Source organism: Octopus sinensis, linkage group LG27 (assembly GCF_006345805.1).
Source record: "Octopus sinensis linkage group LG27, ASM634580v1, whole genome shotgun sequence".
Taxonomy (NCBI): Eukaryota; Metazoa; Mollusca; class Cephalopoda; order Octopoda; family Octopodidae; genus Octopus; species Octopus sinensis.
Genome location: NC_043023.1, coordinates 5,144,530 through 5,159,858, shown reverse-complemented (window position 1 = coordinate 5,159,858; position 15,329 = coordinate 5,144,530). Strand labels below are relative to the sequence as shown.

Sequence of the window (15,329 nt, the reverse complement as noted above, 5' to 3'; positions counted from 1 at the left end):
CACCTGTGTGCTGGTGTCACATAAAAAAAGCACCTGTGTGCTGGTGTCACATAAAAAAAGCACCTGTGTGCTGGTGTCACATAAAAAAAGCACCTGTGTGCTGGTGTCACATAAAAAAAGCACCTGTGTGCTGGTGTCACATAAAAAAAGCACCTGTGTGCTGGTGTCACATAAAAAAAGCACCTGTGTGCTGGTGTCACATAAAAAAAGCACCTGTGTGCTGGTGTCACATAAAAAAAGCACCTGTGTGCTGGTGTCACATAAAAAAGAGGATGTAGGTTTATTACATTAACTCCAGTGTTCAACTGGTATTTTTTTTTTTTTTATCAACTCCAAAAGGATGAAAAGCAAAGTTGACCTTGGTGGGACTTGAACTCAGAACGTGGAGACAGATGAAATGTCACTCAGCATTTTGTCCAGTTTGCTAAAGAGTCTGCTAACTTGCCACCTTAAAGAGATAGACATAATATCAATATGTTGTTTTGTTATTTCTTTATTGCACACAAGGGGCTAAACATAGAGGGGACAAACAAGGACAGACAAAGGGATTAAGTCGATTACAGTGACCCCAGTGCGTAACTGGTACTAAATTTATCGACCCTGAAAGGATGAAAGGCAAAGTCGACCTCAGCAGAATTTGAACTCATAATGTAACGGCAGACGAAACACTGCTAAGCATTTCGCCTGGCATACTAACGTTTTTGCTAGCTCATTGCCTTCATATGACATACTATGACATGGTGATGTTTTGTGTTGGTGAGTAATATATTACAAGTAAACATAAAAATGTGTGGTGTTGTGCTGTAGTTTTTCTGTAGTTCTTGTTCTCTTCAGCTTCTTTAATTTACACTGGAGTGTTCAAACCATTGGTACATAGTCACTCCTGGAGGCGCAATGGCCCAGTGGTTAGGGCAGCGGACTCGCGGTCATAGGATCGCGGTTTCGATTCCCAGACCGGGCGTTGTGAGTGTTTATTGAGCGAAAACACCTAAAAGCTCCACGAGGCTCCGGCAGGGGATGGTGGTGATCCCTGCTGTACTCTTTCACCACAACTTTCTCTCACTCTTACTTCCTGTTTCTGTTGTACCTGTATTTCAAGGGGCCGGCCTTGTCACTCTCTGTGTCACGCTGAATATCCCCGAGAACTACGTTAAGGGTGCACGTGTCTGTGGAGTGCTCAGCCACTTACACGTTAATTTCACGAGCAGGCTGTTCCGTTGATTCGGATCAACCGGAACCCTCATCGTCGGAACCGACGGAGTGCTTCCAAAAACATGGTCACTCCTACAGTCTGTTCCTGGATATGTTTTTGCGTGTTTCACTGATCTTTTAAATCTTTCATTGATGGAGATATAATTAATTTGCTTTTTCGAGCTGTCACCAGGATCCTTGCTTCATGCTCTTGTGTTATAAGGCTGGGGTCATCCCAGGCTGGTGGTCACAGAGAAGTCATTATGTGTAGAGCTGACCTGGTTGACCAGTGCTCCCCATCATTAACAATCCCGTCCCAGCCCCTCTGCATCGTACAAGATGATGTTAAGCCTCTGGAGATCTCACTCAATCATGTCCAACCACCTGGTATGGAGCCTGTGACAGGGCCCCTTCCAGACTGCTGCAGCTGCATTAATTGAGAGTAAGACCTTGGTAGGCTGATCTGGCAGGGGGTGATGTAATTTCACAAGATCACTCCATCAGTTACGATAATGAGGGTTCCAGTTGATCCAATCAACAGAACAGCTCATGAAATTAACGTGCAAGTGGCTGAGCACTCCACAGACATGTGTACCCTTAATGTAGTTCTCATGGAGATTCAGCTTGACACAGAATGACAAGGCTGGCCCTTTGAAATACAGGGATTACTCATTTTTGCCAGCTGAGTGAACTGGAGCAATGTGAAATAAAGTGCCTTGCTCAAGGACGCAACATATCCGGGAATTGAACTCACAATATTACAATCATGAGCCGATTACCCTTACCACTAAGCCATATGCCTTCACCAATTTTACAGATAGACAAAACATTAATACATGGGGTGGATAATAATGTATAAAGTTACACATAGACATCACTGTGTTGGGTAGTAATATACATGGTCTGATCAATAACTACCCAAACTGTTACTATAGTAACGCAGCTAAAGCATGCTGAGTGAAGCTGCTTGGTACAGATTGACCTTGAACTCTGATGTGCATGCACACTAAGTGTTAATGTTCTTGATCACTTCTGCTGTTTACAGCTGTGCTTGGAAGGAACATGTGTAACATTTAATCATTGCATTGACCATGACAGAGAAAGTTGAGCAGAGAATCTGCATCAAAGTTTTCCAAAAGCTTGGTGATCCCTGCTCAGAGGCCTACACAAAGTTTTCAAAAAGTTTTCATCATTCTCGACACAATCAAGATCTTGTGCAACTGAGACCCAAGTGTCTTTTTGGTCAGCTGAAAGCAGTTTTGATACAAACTTGGCGAACATGTGTCTCATACCCAGATCTTCAATGATAATGGACTGTACTGTACTATAAATAATCTGCACATTCCCTGATAACTCATGGGTGGTGATTTGACAGTTTTCTCTCACAGCTGCCCACACATCTGTGATGTATCCCTCAGTTCTGTTGGTTGCAGGTCCCTCAGGACGTTCATCAATATCAACATATTTTTGGCCCTCTTGGAAACGTCTGAACTACTCGTACACTTGTGTGCAGCTCATGCACTCCTCTCCATACCCTTTCTGCAACTTTGCATAGGCCTCTGAGCAGGTATCACCATGACAACTTTCTCTGTCACAGTCAATGTGATGATCACACACTACACACCTTCCTTCCAAGTACTGCTGTAAACAGCAGAAGTGAGTTAGAATGTTAAAATTTAGTGCACATGTACAGCAGTGTACAAGGTCAATCTTTGCCCAGCAGCTTCAGTCTGTGTGCTTTAACTTCGTTACTATGGCAACAGTCCAGATACTTAGCATTAATATATAGTAGTGTGTTAGGGAGAAATATATAATGTTGGCCTAAGGTTATAGTAGAAGACACTTTCACAAGGTGTCATGCAGTGGGACTGAACCCAGAACCAAATGTAAGGAGCCAAAAGAAATACCACTAAGCATTTTGTCCAACACACTAATGATTCTGCCAGCTCACCAATTAACACACACACACACACACATATATATATATATTTATAGGAGGTTAATTATATTGCCAGTCATAGAGTGGCCAATGGTTTTACATCCATAAATCACTTAGTCTTATTAAATGGCTCATCAGACTCCTATGGCTGCAGGCATTAGAGTCCGATAAGCCATCTATAAGGCTAAGTGATTTATGGATGTGAAATCATTGGCCACTCTATGAGCAGCAATTAACTTCCTATAAATACATTTATTGCTCTAACATTTTGAGTGCTTCTTTTTCAGGTATATGATCCACTGACAATATATGTATGTATGTATATATGTATGTTGTGAAGGCGCATATTTCAGTAGTTAGAGCGTCGACCTTACGATTGTGAGGTTGTGAGTTCGAATCCCAGACCAGGCTGCGTGTTGTGTTCTCGAGCAAGACACTTTATTTCACATTGCTCCAGTTCACTCAGCTGTAGAAATGAGTTGCGATGTCACAGGTGCCAAGCTGTATTGGCCTTTGCCTTTCCCTTGGATAACATCAGTGGTGTGGAGAGGGGAGGACGTTATGCATAGGTGACTGCTAGCCTTCCACAAATAACCTTGCCCAGACTTGTGCCTGGGAGCCTAACTTTCTAGGTGCAATCCCACGGTCAGTTATGACTGAAGATGGGGTCTCAGCAGCATGTATGTATGTATGTATGTATGTATGTATGTATGTATGTATGTATGTATGTATGTACGTACGTATGTATGTATGTGTGTGTGTGTATGTATGTATGTGTGTATGTATGTATGTGTGTATGTATGTGTGTGTGTGTATGTATGTATGTATGTATGTATGTATACACATACATATACATACATACATACATACAGTAATTCTATGTATTTCTCTTTCAGACAACCTGACAATATAACACTATTCAACAATGTCAACAGTGTCAAGTTATGCCTTGGTGTTTTGTCCAAAATGATGGATTACCACAACAGAGATGTATTGGTGGTTACACTGGAGGCTGCAGCCTACATGTTTAAGTAAGTTGGTTTTAGCTACATGTGAAAAAGGATTGGCTGAGGACTGGCAGTGTTGATAAACCCTGGAAATATATAGATGTTAGGGAGAGTCAATTGGGTGGTGACTGGTGGTATTATGTGTTGGATGGAAGCACTCCGTCGGTTACGACGACGAGGGTTCCAGTTGATCCGAATCAACGGAACAGCCTGCTCGTGAAATTAACGTGTAAGTGGCTGAGCACTCCACAGACATGTGTACCCTTAACGCAGTTCTCGGGGATATTCAGCGTGACACAGAGAGTGACAAAGCCGGCCCTTTGAAGTACAAGGTACAACAGAAACAGGAAGAAAGAGTGAGAGAAAGTTGTGGTGAAAGAGTACAGCAGGGATCACCACCATCCCCTGCCGGAGCCTCGTGGAGCTTTAGGTGTTTTCGCTCAATAAACACTAGCAACGCTCGGTCTGGGAATCGAAACCACGATCCTATGACCGCGAGTCCACTTCCCTAACCACTGGGCCATTGCGCCTCCACTTATTATGTGTTGATATACCTTTTAAACGTATATCTATATATGAGGGTGATTAGACAGTTTGGTTGGAGTATTTGTGTTTATGTCTTCTCATCATCATCATCATTTTACGTTCACTTTCCATGCTGGCATGGGTTACACAGTTTGACTGGAGTTGGTAAGCTGGTGAGCTCCACCAGGCTCCAGTTGTCCTAATTGGCAGAGCTTCTACAGCATGATGCCCTTCCTAATGCCAACTGCTTTACTGAATGTACTGGGTGTTTTTTTGTGTGGCATGGGTACTTTTTTGTATGGGTACTTTTTATGTGGAACCAGCACAAGTGCATTTCATGTGCCACCAGCTCAAGTGCTCTTTATGTGATACTAGCATGGTACCTATTTCTTTACTACCCACAAGGGGCTAAACACAAAGGGGACAAACAAGGACAGACATAGGTATTAAGTGGATTACATCGACCCCAGTACGTAACTAGTACTTAATTTATCGACCCCAGTGCATAACTGGTACTTAATTTATCGACCCCAGTGCGTAACTGGTACTTAATTTATCGACCCCGAAAGGATGAAAGGCAAAGTCAACCTCGGCAGAATTTGAACTCAGAACGTAACGACAGACGAAATACCGCTAAGCATTTCGCCCGGCGTGCTAACGACTCTGCCAGCTCGCCGCCTTAGTATCATCAAGTGCCCTCTTTACATGGCATCAGGATGTGTGCCAACAGTGCTTCTTATATTGATGCCTGAGTGGAGGAATCCTAGAAGATCAATGGTCAGGATCACCAAGCTCTATCAAGAGAGCAACTGCCATGCATCCATAGGGGCAGCATCCATGGTTGTGTAATCAGTTAATGAAAGATCCACTATGTCTGAAGCCTGTGGATTCTGTTCCCATGGTCTCTGAGGGAGCCATGGGGACAGAGTCCTCAGGCTTGAGTCATATCTGATGTATGATATACTAAATAGTATTAGTGGCTATGGTTGTCTGTTGTTGTTTAGCCCTAGGTCAGTCCTGATCCAGCAGACCTATGATGAAAAATGTCCCAGCTGTGATTGTTCTCTCTTTATTCGGATATACTGGAACATCATCAGTTTCATGGATGAGCACTCCAGTTGCTCCAGTCAATAGAACAACCTGCTCATGAGATTGACATGCAAGTGACTGAGTTTTCTACAGACAGACATACCCTTAACATAGTTCTTAGTAAGATTCAGTGTAATTCAGAATGGGACAAGGCTGGCCCTTTCAATTACAGGTACCAAATTCATTCGCCTTTCATGTGACACCAGAAAGAGTGCTCTTTATGTGACACCAACACGAGTGCTTTTCATGTGACAGTGGCATGGGTGCTTTTTACATGGCACTGGAATACCTTTTCTACATAGTATTGGCATGGGTGCTTTTTATATAACACCATCTTGGGTTTGTTTGACATGGTGCTTGCATGTGTGCTTTCTATGTAACACCAGCCAGGGTGCTTTTTGCATGACTCTGGCACTTGTAAATATATATGGATATGTGAAGGTGGACTGACTGTGGACTGATATTCTGTGTAGTTACACAAAGGTTCTCGACATTCTGTGACATTTTTTTGCTTATCTGCTATGTATAGCATAGTAGGTATAGCTGATGGTTAATGCAGTGCAGCCACCTAGAGGTTCTGAGTTCAAATCCAAGCTAGGTACTTAGGTAATTTACAAAAAAAGTCAACTGAAGTAAGAAATATCGTGGAACACAGAGAGGGGAATGGGAACAGTGTACCCCTGTGGAGTTAGCTTCAGAATTCCAATAGAGCAACTGAGTTCAACACAAGACACCTGAAGAGGACTGGAGCATACAACAGCCGACGCATACTGAAAGCCACAATCAAGATAAGGAGACCAGCCTGACTAATATAAAATGTGTACATAATTTCACTTTTTCTCTTTTACTTGTTTCAGTCATTTGACTGCAGCCATGCTGGAGCACTGCTTTTAGTTGAGCAAATCGACCCCAGGACTTATTCTTTGTAAGCCTAGTACTTATTCTATTGGTCTCTTTTGCCAAACCGCTAAGTTACGGGGACATAAACACACCAGCATCGGTTGTCAAGCGATGTTGGGGGGACAAACACACACACACACACACATATATACGACGAGCTTCTTCCAGTTTCCATCTACCAAATCCATTCACAAGGCTTTGGTCGGCCCAAGGTTATAGTAGAAGACACTTGCCCAAGGTTCCACGCAGTGGGACTGAACCTGGAACCATGTTGTTGGTAAGCAAGCTACTTACTACACAGCCACTCCTGTGCCTATCTGTAAATGTTTATTAATATGTACCCCCTTTCTATATTACAAACCAGGAAAGAACACTTGTTACTCCCTGTACCATTTGAACTCCTGAAGGATCTGTGTAAGGCTCTTGCTTACCACGTTTACTCTCTCTGTAAACCCTTGTTGCAAGGACGTAAACCAAGTAAGCAAGCTGTTGAAGAGAAATACAGCCAGATCATTACAGTATTCCATTTACTCCTGGAACAAGCTTGCAGGTACTCCTCATTCTATTTATGTCTTTGGTCATATTAACTTTGGTTTATTTTATAACTAAATTTTGTGTGGCATTATAAAATTAGTGTGGCTTAGTGGTTAGGGTGTTGGACTCACAATTGTAAGATTGTGGTTTCAGTTCCTAGACTAGACGATGCGTTATGTTTTTGAGCAAAGCACTTCACTTCACTTTGCTCCAATTCACTCAGCTGCAATTCACACACACACACACATATATATATATATACATAACAGGCCTGTTTCCGTTTCCATTTACCAAATTCATTCACAAGGTTTTAATCTGCCTGAGACTATAGTAGAAGACACTTGCCCAAGGTACCACACTGTGAGATTGAACTTAGAACCATATTGTCGGGAAGCAAGCTTCTTACCTTTGTAATTCCTTGCTTTTGTTTATCACAGTGAAATTAACTACTTTCTATTTGAGTGTTTCATTATGTTTGTTGTTTTTTTTTATGGTTTTGTTGCTGTGTTTGTGTTTTCTTCTCTTTGTTGTGCTTTTGTGTTTTCTTCTTGCAGTTTTTGTGTAGCGTGTGAGAAGGATCCAAGGACTTGTGAAACCAATTACAGAGCACCAATGTTGAAAGAAACCTCAGAGAGTTGTGTTAAGCCAGTGGAAAAGTTTGCCAAACTATTGTTAGAAATAACCGATACTTGTAGTCTTCCACTGATTATGGTAAACCAATGTTTGGTCCTCATGTCTCTTATTGGATAACAGTTCTTACCATGTGGTAGTGTTTTAATTCTACTAACTTCTTGAAATATACAATATTGGTTTCAGATTTTGGCACAATGCCAGTAATTTCAGGGGAAGGGGTTAGTCCAGTATGTCAGCCCAGTATTTAACTGGTACTTATTTAATCAAACCTGAAAGGATGAAAAGCTAAGTCAACTTCTGTGGAATTTGAACTCATAACGTAGATGGATGAAATGCCACTAAACATTTGGCTTGGTGTGCTAATGGTTCTGTCAATTCGACACCTTAAATTGACCTTGGCAGAATTTGAACTCAGGACAAGGTGGTGCTAAGCATTATGCCCAGCATGCTACCGATTCTGCCACCTCACTGCCTGCAATATTGTTTACTTGTTACTTTATTTAATTAAATTTGTCATAAAGACAGTACAAAGGGTAAGGTAGCTTTGCAGGCTGGACAAGACATTAATAAAATGAATGATAATGATGCAAGGATGATGAGGATGGGAGAAGACAGAAAGCGCCCACCGACCCTCTGCTTCTCTATAACATTGTTCTTTCATAAACATACATTGAGGTATTAAACCTCTTACAATTTTCCAACACATACCATTTATTTGGGCTAAAAAGTCCATTACAAATTAAAACTTATACTTGAGACAATAAACCTCTTATACTAATTCTCTCTTTCACCATCCCCATTTAACTCTCTTGCGGTCTTCAAGCAATCCCGCACCAGCAAATCAGGGCCCACATGGAGAAATCTATAGTCCTCCCTTGAAAAGGAGTATGTTAAGTAGAAAAATTCCCTTCTTTCGAGTACCAGAGCATCCACCTGTGGAGGTCACCCTGGACTGTCAATACAAGTAGGTTCCCTTGATTCCTGACTTGCTAGGGTATTTTCTACAAAGTCATCAATCGCCCCACCCCTGAAATAGAAGAACACAAATTCATCCCTCCCACTGGGAGAGGTCTCCACTTGCTCACTCGGTGGCTCGCACAGTGACACTGCTTCATCCAGCGAAACCTCGGGATATTGTTTACTTGTTATTACTTAAAAGGACTACAATATCTAATGTATAATATAGTTAGTGGTTATTGTCATTGTCATTGTTTAGCTCCCGGTCAGTTCTGATTCAGCAGACCTATGATCAAAGGTGTTCCAGTTGTGGCTTTCCTATATTTTATTTAGACACAATGTATCTAGGATAACATTATCTGAGTTCAAATTCCGCCGAGGCCAATTTTGCCTTTCATCCTTTTGGGGTCGATGAAATAAGTACCAGTTATGTACTGGGTCGATGTAATCAACTAACCCTCTCTCCTCAAATTTCAGGCCTTGTACCTATAGTAGAAACGATTATCTAATGTGTCCTTTCAAAGATACATAAGGATGTGGTGGGACAAAGATTTAACTATTGTTTCTAGCAGTTAATAACATAATCACCTCTAATCTATGTCGCTAATATTTCCTTCTCTGTATAGAATAATGTCTGTGTAGTTAAATGCCTTTTTTTTTCTTGTAGGAAAAGGCTATGAAAGACATGGAAGACTTTGCAATAAAGTAAAAGAAAGTTTAATTTGTTATCATAGGTTTTTCTGTTACAGTGTCTTTATCTTTTACGTGTTTCACTCATTAGACTGTGGCCATGCTGGGGCACCACCTTGAGGAGATTTGGTTGAATGAATCAGCACTAGTGCTTTATTTTTTTTTAAAGTCTGGTACTTATTTCATTGGTCTCTTTTGTCAAACTGCTAAGTTATGGAAATGTAAACACAACAGCACCAGTCGTCAAGCAATAGTAAGGTCAAACACAGACACAAAGACACACACACACACACACACATGTTTTTATCCAAAATGGAGACAAACATCATTCTTCCATGTGATTGAAAAATTGTTAAGATATGAAGATATTTTCTTAACATGAAACTAATGACAGCCTTAATACACAGATAAAGAAATTCTATCCACCAATGCAATGTTGAGCGCTCATTTTCATCATTCGACATTTACTTGTATACACACACATACACACACACACACACACACACACACACACACACAATAAGCTTCTTTCAGTTTCTTTATTGCTGTTTCAGTTTCTTTATTTCTTTATTGCCCACAAGGGGCTAAACATAGAGGGGACAACCAAGGACAGACAAAGGGATTAAGTCGATTACATCGACCCCAGTACATAACTGGTACTTTGTTTATCAACTCCAAAAGGATGAAAGGCAAAGTCGACTTTGGTGGAATTTGAACTCAGAACGTAACAGCAGACGAAATACCATTAAGCATTTCGCCTGGCGCGCTAACGTTTGTGCCAGCATCTTTCAGTTTCTGTCTACCAAATCCTCTCACAAGGCTTCTGGTCAGCCCAAGGCTATTGTAGAAAACATTTGTCCTAGGTGCCATGCAGTGGGACTGAACTCCCAACCATGTGATTGGGAAGCAAGCTTCTCACCACACAGCCGCTCCTGCACCTTATACTTATCACATAATTTTTCATTGCCTTTCATAGCCTCTCCTACAAATGGCAATTGACCATACGGACATTATCCTATTCTATATACAACCCATGTTGCTTGAGATGTACTAACACATTTTTCTTTTTAAGTGTCTGTCAGAAAAAATGTCCTTATAAACAGGATTTAATATAATGTTTAATTCTGCTTCCGATCCAGGCAATCGGAGAGAATTGTCTGAACCATGAACTCTACCAAAAGGTCTTTTCCTACCTCAACATCCTCTACAAGTTTGAGCATGTCAACATGACACCTCAGTCTATGAAACTGTCAGCTTCCGGTTTCCTTATGATGATGCTTCAGTTGAAATATAAGTTCAGGTAAGTGGCTTTCTGTTGCTGTTGTTGTTGTCGTCATCATCATTGTCATCTTCTTTGTCTTCTGTTTCTTCACTGTTCTTCTTCCTTGTTCTTCTCCTTCTTTTTCCTCTTCTCCCCTTCCACTTCAACCTTTTCATATCTTCACCTCCTCCTCTTCCTTCTTCCTCTCCTTCACTACAGCATGCCAAGTACCAGAGTCGATGTACCTCACCAATTTCAGCCCTTCTGCCTGTTCCCAACAATTACTATTCTCTGTTGTAACCATTTCATTATACTTCCTGTCACATCACACTTCAAGCCCTTCCAAACAAAAAGCCTTTTTATCTGCTCTTCATATCTGTTTGCAGTGATCCCTGCTGGTCAAGCAGGAAAGCAAAATGAAAAAGGGATCTAACAAGAGTAATCTCCCTCAACCTTCTCGAATATTCTAGAAGCTTCCAATTTACTTCCGGATGACGTGGAAGTCAGGGACTTCCCTTATATAAAGGAACACATTCTAATTTCGTTCCTAGACATGCATTGAGTCAGGTCACTCACATACACACCCGCATGCGAGTATGTTCGCCTTATTTTGCTTTGAGACATGTGGTTGCAAAATAAGTTCATGTGATGTTACAAGCTTTTCCTTCAATTAACCTTATATGTTAACGCATTACATCCAGTACACTACCATGTAGAATTTCTGTTCGTATACATGCTTCATAGAATCTTCCTTTCACTCAGAGAGAAGGACCTTTGATTGTCAACAGGGATAAAAGCTCTCTACATTTCTTCCGTCGTATTCTTATTCTAGCTATTACACTTTCCATACATCTTCTCTAACTACTAATTTGGTCTCCTAGGTAACAGAAATTATCTACTATACCTCTAAAGAGCCTCTGGAGCATTTGAGAAAATCAATTTCCCGAGTATTTGTAGCTTTTGTGGATCCTGTGCATCTTCCACATACAAACACTACTTTCTCTGCTAACCTTCTTATTATTCCACTGCACCTCTTGGGTACACCATATGGAATTCCTGCTATATATATATATATATATATATATATATGTATATATGTATATATATATTTGATTGTACTTGGGCATAACAATTATAATTTTTCAAAATCTGTTCCAAACTATAGTAGGAGACACTTGCCAAAGGTGCCATGCAGTGGAATTGAACCTAAAACTATGTGGTTGGGAAGCAAACTTCTTACCACACACCCATGACTGCACCTATAAACCACACCTGTGCCTATGAGCCACACCTGTGCCTATATATTCAATCTTTATTTCTCTCTCTCTATTTCTTGCAGTTACAACAAAACTCTTGCAGACCTGATATGTCTTTTTTATGACAAATTATTCCAATGCCTTTTCCAACACTATTATAGAATATCTTTGATGGAGGTTATTTCAACTGGGCTTCGCAACTGTTTCTGTGAGTAAATCTCTTCATTCTTTTACTTCTGTCTCTTTCTTTATTCCTAGGGGACAAATGCCCTGACCCAATCTATAAAATATCTGCAAAAGTACATGCATACTTAGATGAGTTTATGTATGTTTGTATGAGTGTGCGTGTGTGTATATGTGTAATTGTGTGAGTGCATGTAGGTATGAACATGTATGTATGTGTGTATGTGTGTATATATGTATGTGTGTATGTATGTATGTATGTATGTATGTATGTATGAATGTATGTATGTATGTATGTATGACTGTATGTATGTATATATGTATGTATGTATGTATGTATGTATGAATATATGTATGTATGTATGTATGAATATATGTATGTATGTATGTATGTATGTATGTATGTATGTGTGTATGTAAGTATTTATATATGTATGTATGTATGTGTGTATGTATGTATGTGTGTATGTATGTATGTATGTATGTGTGTGTGTATGTATGTGTGTATGTATATGTATGTATATATGTATATATGTATGTATGTATGTGTGTATGTATGTATGTATGTATGTATGTATGTCTGTTCTCTTCTGTTTTTAATTATTTAACCCTTTAACATTTAAACCAACCCTATTCAGCCAAAATATTTTCCCTATTTTTTGTTCAAACTGGCCAGATCTGGCCCCTCAAACCTATCCTACAATATCATTCTAAAATTTAAGTACCCTCATGAAAATTTTGAAGCTAAGAGATAATACATGATTAATTCAAAGCAGTGTGAATAAATAAGCATTATATTTGGCAGAGTAATCAAATGCTACAGGGTTAAATCCTTCCTCTAAAGAAGGAACTGGTTTCTAGCAAAGATACAAAGCTCCATCAAGCAAATTTCTACTGCATCACCTGCTACACCTCTGAATTCTTCTTATTATTATTATCTTTCTACAGTTTGTTTACGAGACATCTATCAGGAGTTTGTGCAGACAAGTGAGGACGGTACTAAGGAGTTTATATTAACACTCCTATACTTCTGCTACATAAACCATTATGAGTAAGTGTGGATGGCACATGGCACAGGTGCCCTTTCTTATATTTCATATCTAAACCACAACAATCAGTCGAGGCTGTTGATGCTTCTCACTTGCAAAACCTTTTTTTTTTTCATCTATCTTTTAACTTTTACTTGTTTCAGCCATTAACTGTGGCCATGCTGGGGCAACACTTTAAAGAGTTTTTAGTCAAATGACTAAATCTGATACTTATTCAATCAGTCTCTTTTACTGAACAGCCAAGTTACAGGGATGTAAACAAACCAACACTGGTTGTCAAACGGTGGGTGGGGAGAGAACAAATACAAGCATAAAGACACACACACACACACACACATATATATATATATATATATATATATATAACACATATATATATATATATATATATATATATATATATTATATATATATATATATATATATATATATATATATATATATATATAATATATATATATATATATAAGTATATATATGTACACACATATATGACAATGATGATGATGATGATGTGCGTGTGTGTGTTGTGGAAGGATTCCAACCACCTCTCAAGTGACTAAAGGTGGACTGACTCATTGTTATAAAACAAAGAATTGTGAGTGATTGGCAGTTTGGGTTGGTAAGCAGTCCACTGTGAGCCTTTGTTATAGAACATTGAGTCTTGTGTAATAGTAATAGTAGTGTGTCGTGTAAATACTTTCTTTCCCCTGCTTCATTAAATTACATATCCAACATACAAGGATATAAATATATATATATATATATATATATAAGTATATATATGTACACACATATATGACAATGATGATGATGATGATGTGCGTGTGTGTGTTGTGGAAGGATTCCAACCACCTCTCAAGTGACTAAAGGTGGACTGACTCATTGTTATAAAACAAAGAATTGTGAGTGATTGGCAGTTTGGGTTGGTAAGCAGTCCACTGTGAGCCTTTGTTATAGAACATTGAGTCTTGTGTAATAGTAATAGTAGTGTGTCGTGTAAATACTTTCTTTCCCCTGCTTCATTAAATTACATATCCAACATACAAGGATATAAATATATATATATATATATATATATACAAATAAGAAAATGGAGGAACAGATTCCTTTCAATCATCAACTACTAGATAATACCAATTCATATAATTTATTAACTAATTCAATAGGAACATCCAAATCCAACAGAATAAAACAATATACATCAATATACACTAATAAGTAAGATAATACCATAAAAATATTACATATAAAATGGATCTTACAGCTGTTTCGGCCTGTAGATAAGGGTATCTCATTGTGCTTATATTAGTCAAATGTACTGAGGTAATATGCAGTTAAAAATGAGTTACTTATATATATATCTCAAGGCCTCGTCAGAGATTATAAAGTACAATTATGAAAATATAAAATGCAAATATAAATATATATATATACAAAATTTGATCAATAAGTATCAAAACAGCTGCCATAGTAACAAAGCTAAAGCATACAGAGTAAAGCCACTTGGCACAGATTGACCTTGACCTCTGCTGTGCATGCACACTAAGTTTTAATGTTCTAGCTCACTCCCACTATTTACAGCAGTGCTTGGAAGGAAGGTATGTAGCATGTGATCGTTGCATTCACCATGACAGAAAATTGTTATGACAATACCTACTCAGTGGCCTACATAAAGTTGCAGAAAGAGTATACAGAGGGGATTTTTTTATTACCCACAAGGGGCTATACACAAAATGGGATAATACTAAACAAGACAAACATAAACTCGGAGAACTTAAAATACAGAAAGAAGATGAATTAAGTCGAAAAAATTAAAGAAAACGAATGAAAATATAGAAAGATATAAATGAGGTGCAATGCCCACTCGACCCCTGAAGTCGAGTGGTTACATTTTGACAATTTTTTTTTTTTCATAAAAGAGAAAGAGTATGGAGAGGAGTGTATGAGCTGCACACAAGTGTACAAGTGGTTCTGACATTTCCAAGATGGCCAGAAAAATGTCGATATTGATGAATGTTCTGGGAGACCTGAAACCAGCAGAACTGAGAAGAAACATTGCAGATAATTATGCAGCTGTGAGGGAAATCATCGAATCACCATCTGTGAGTTATC

At 39.1% G+C, this 15,329-nt stretch overlaps 1 protein-coding gene across 1 annotated transcript in view; it reads left to right on the top strand.

Annotated features, from left to right (window-relative positions):
- The window catches only part of LOC118768257 (meiosis inhibitor protein 1-like), a 193,508-nt gene that overhangs the window by 144,060 nt on the left and 34,119 nt on the right, over positions 1–15,329 (top strand). Inside the window, exons 11-16 of the mRNA XM_036514370.1 lie at positions 4,027–4,161; positions 7,016–7,201; positions 7,740–7,896; positions 10,605–10,765; positions 12,066–12,190; positions 13,114–13,216. Of these exons, the coding sequence (XP_036370263.1) occupies positions 4,027–4,161; positions 7,016–7,201; positions 7,740–7,896; positions 10,605–10,765; positions 12,066–12,190; positions 13,114–13,216 (867 nt within the window). The remainder of the gene's footprint in view (positions 1–4,026; positions 4,162–7,015; positions 7,202–7,739; positions 7,897–10,604; positions 10,766–12,065; positions 12,191–13,113; positions 13,217–15,329) is intronic.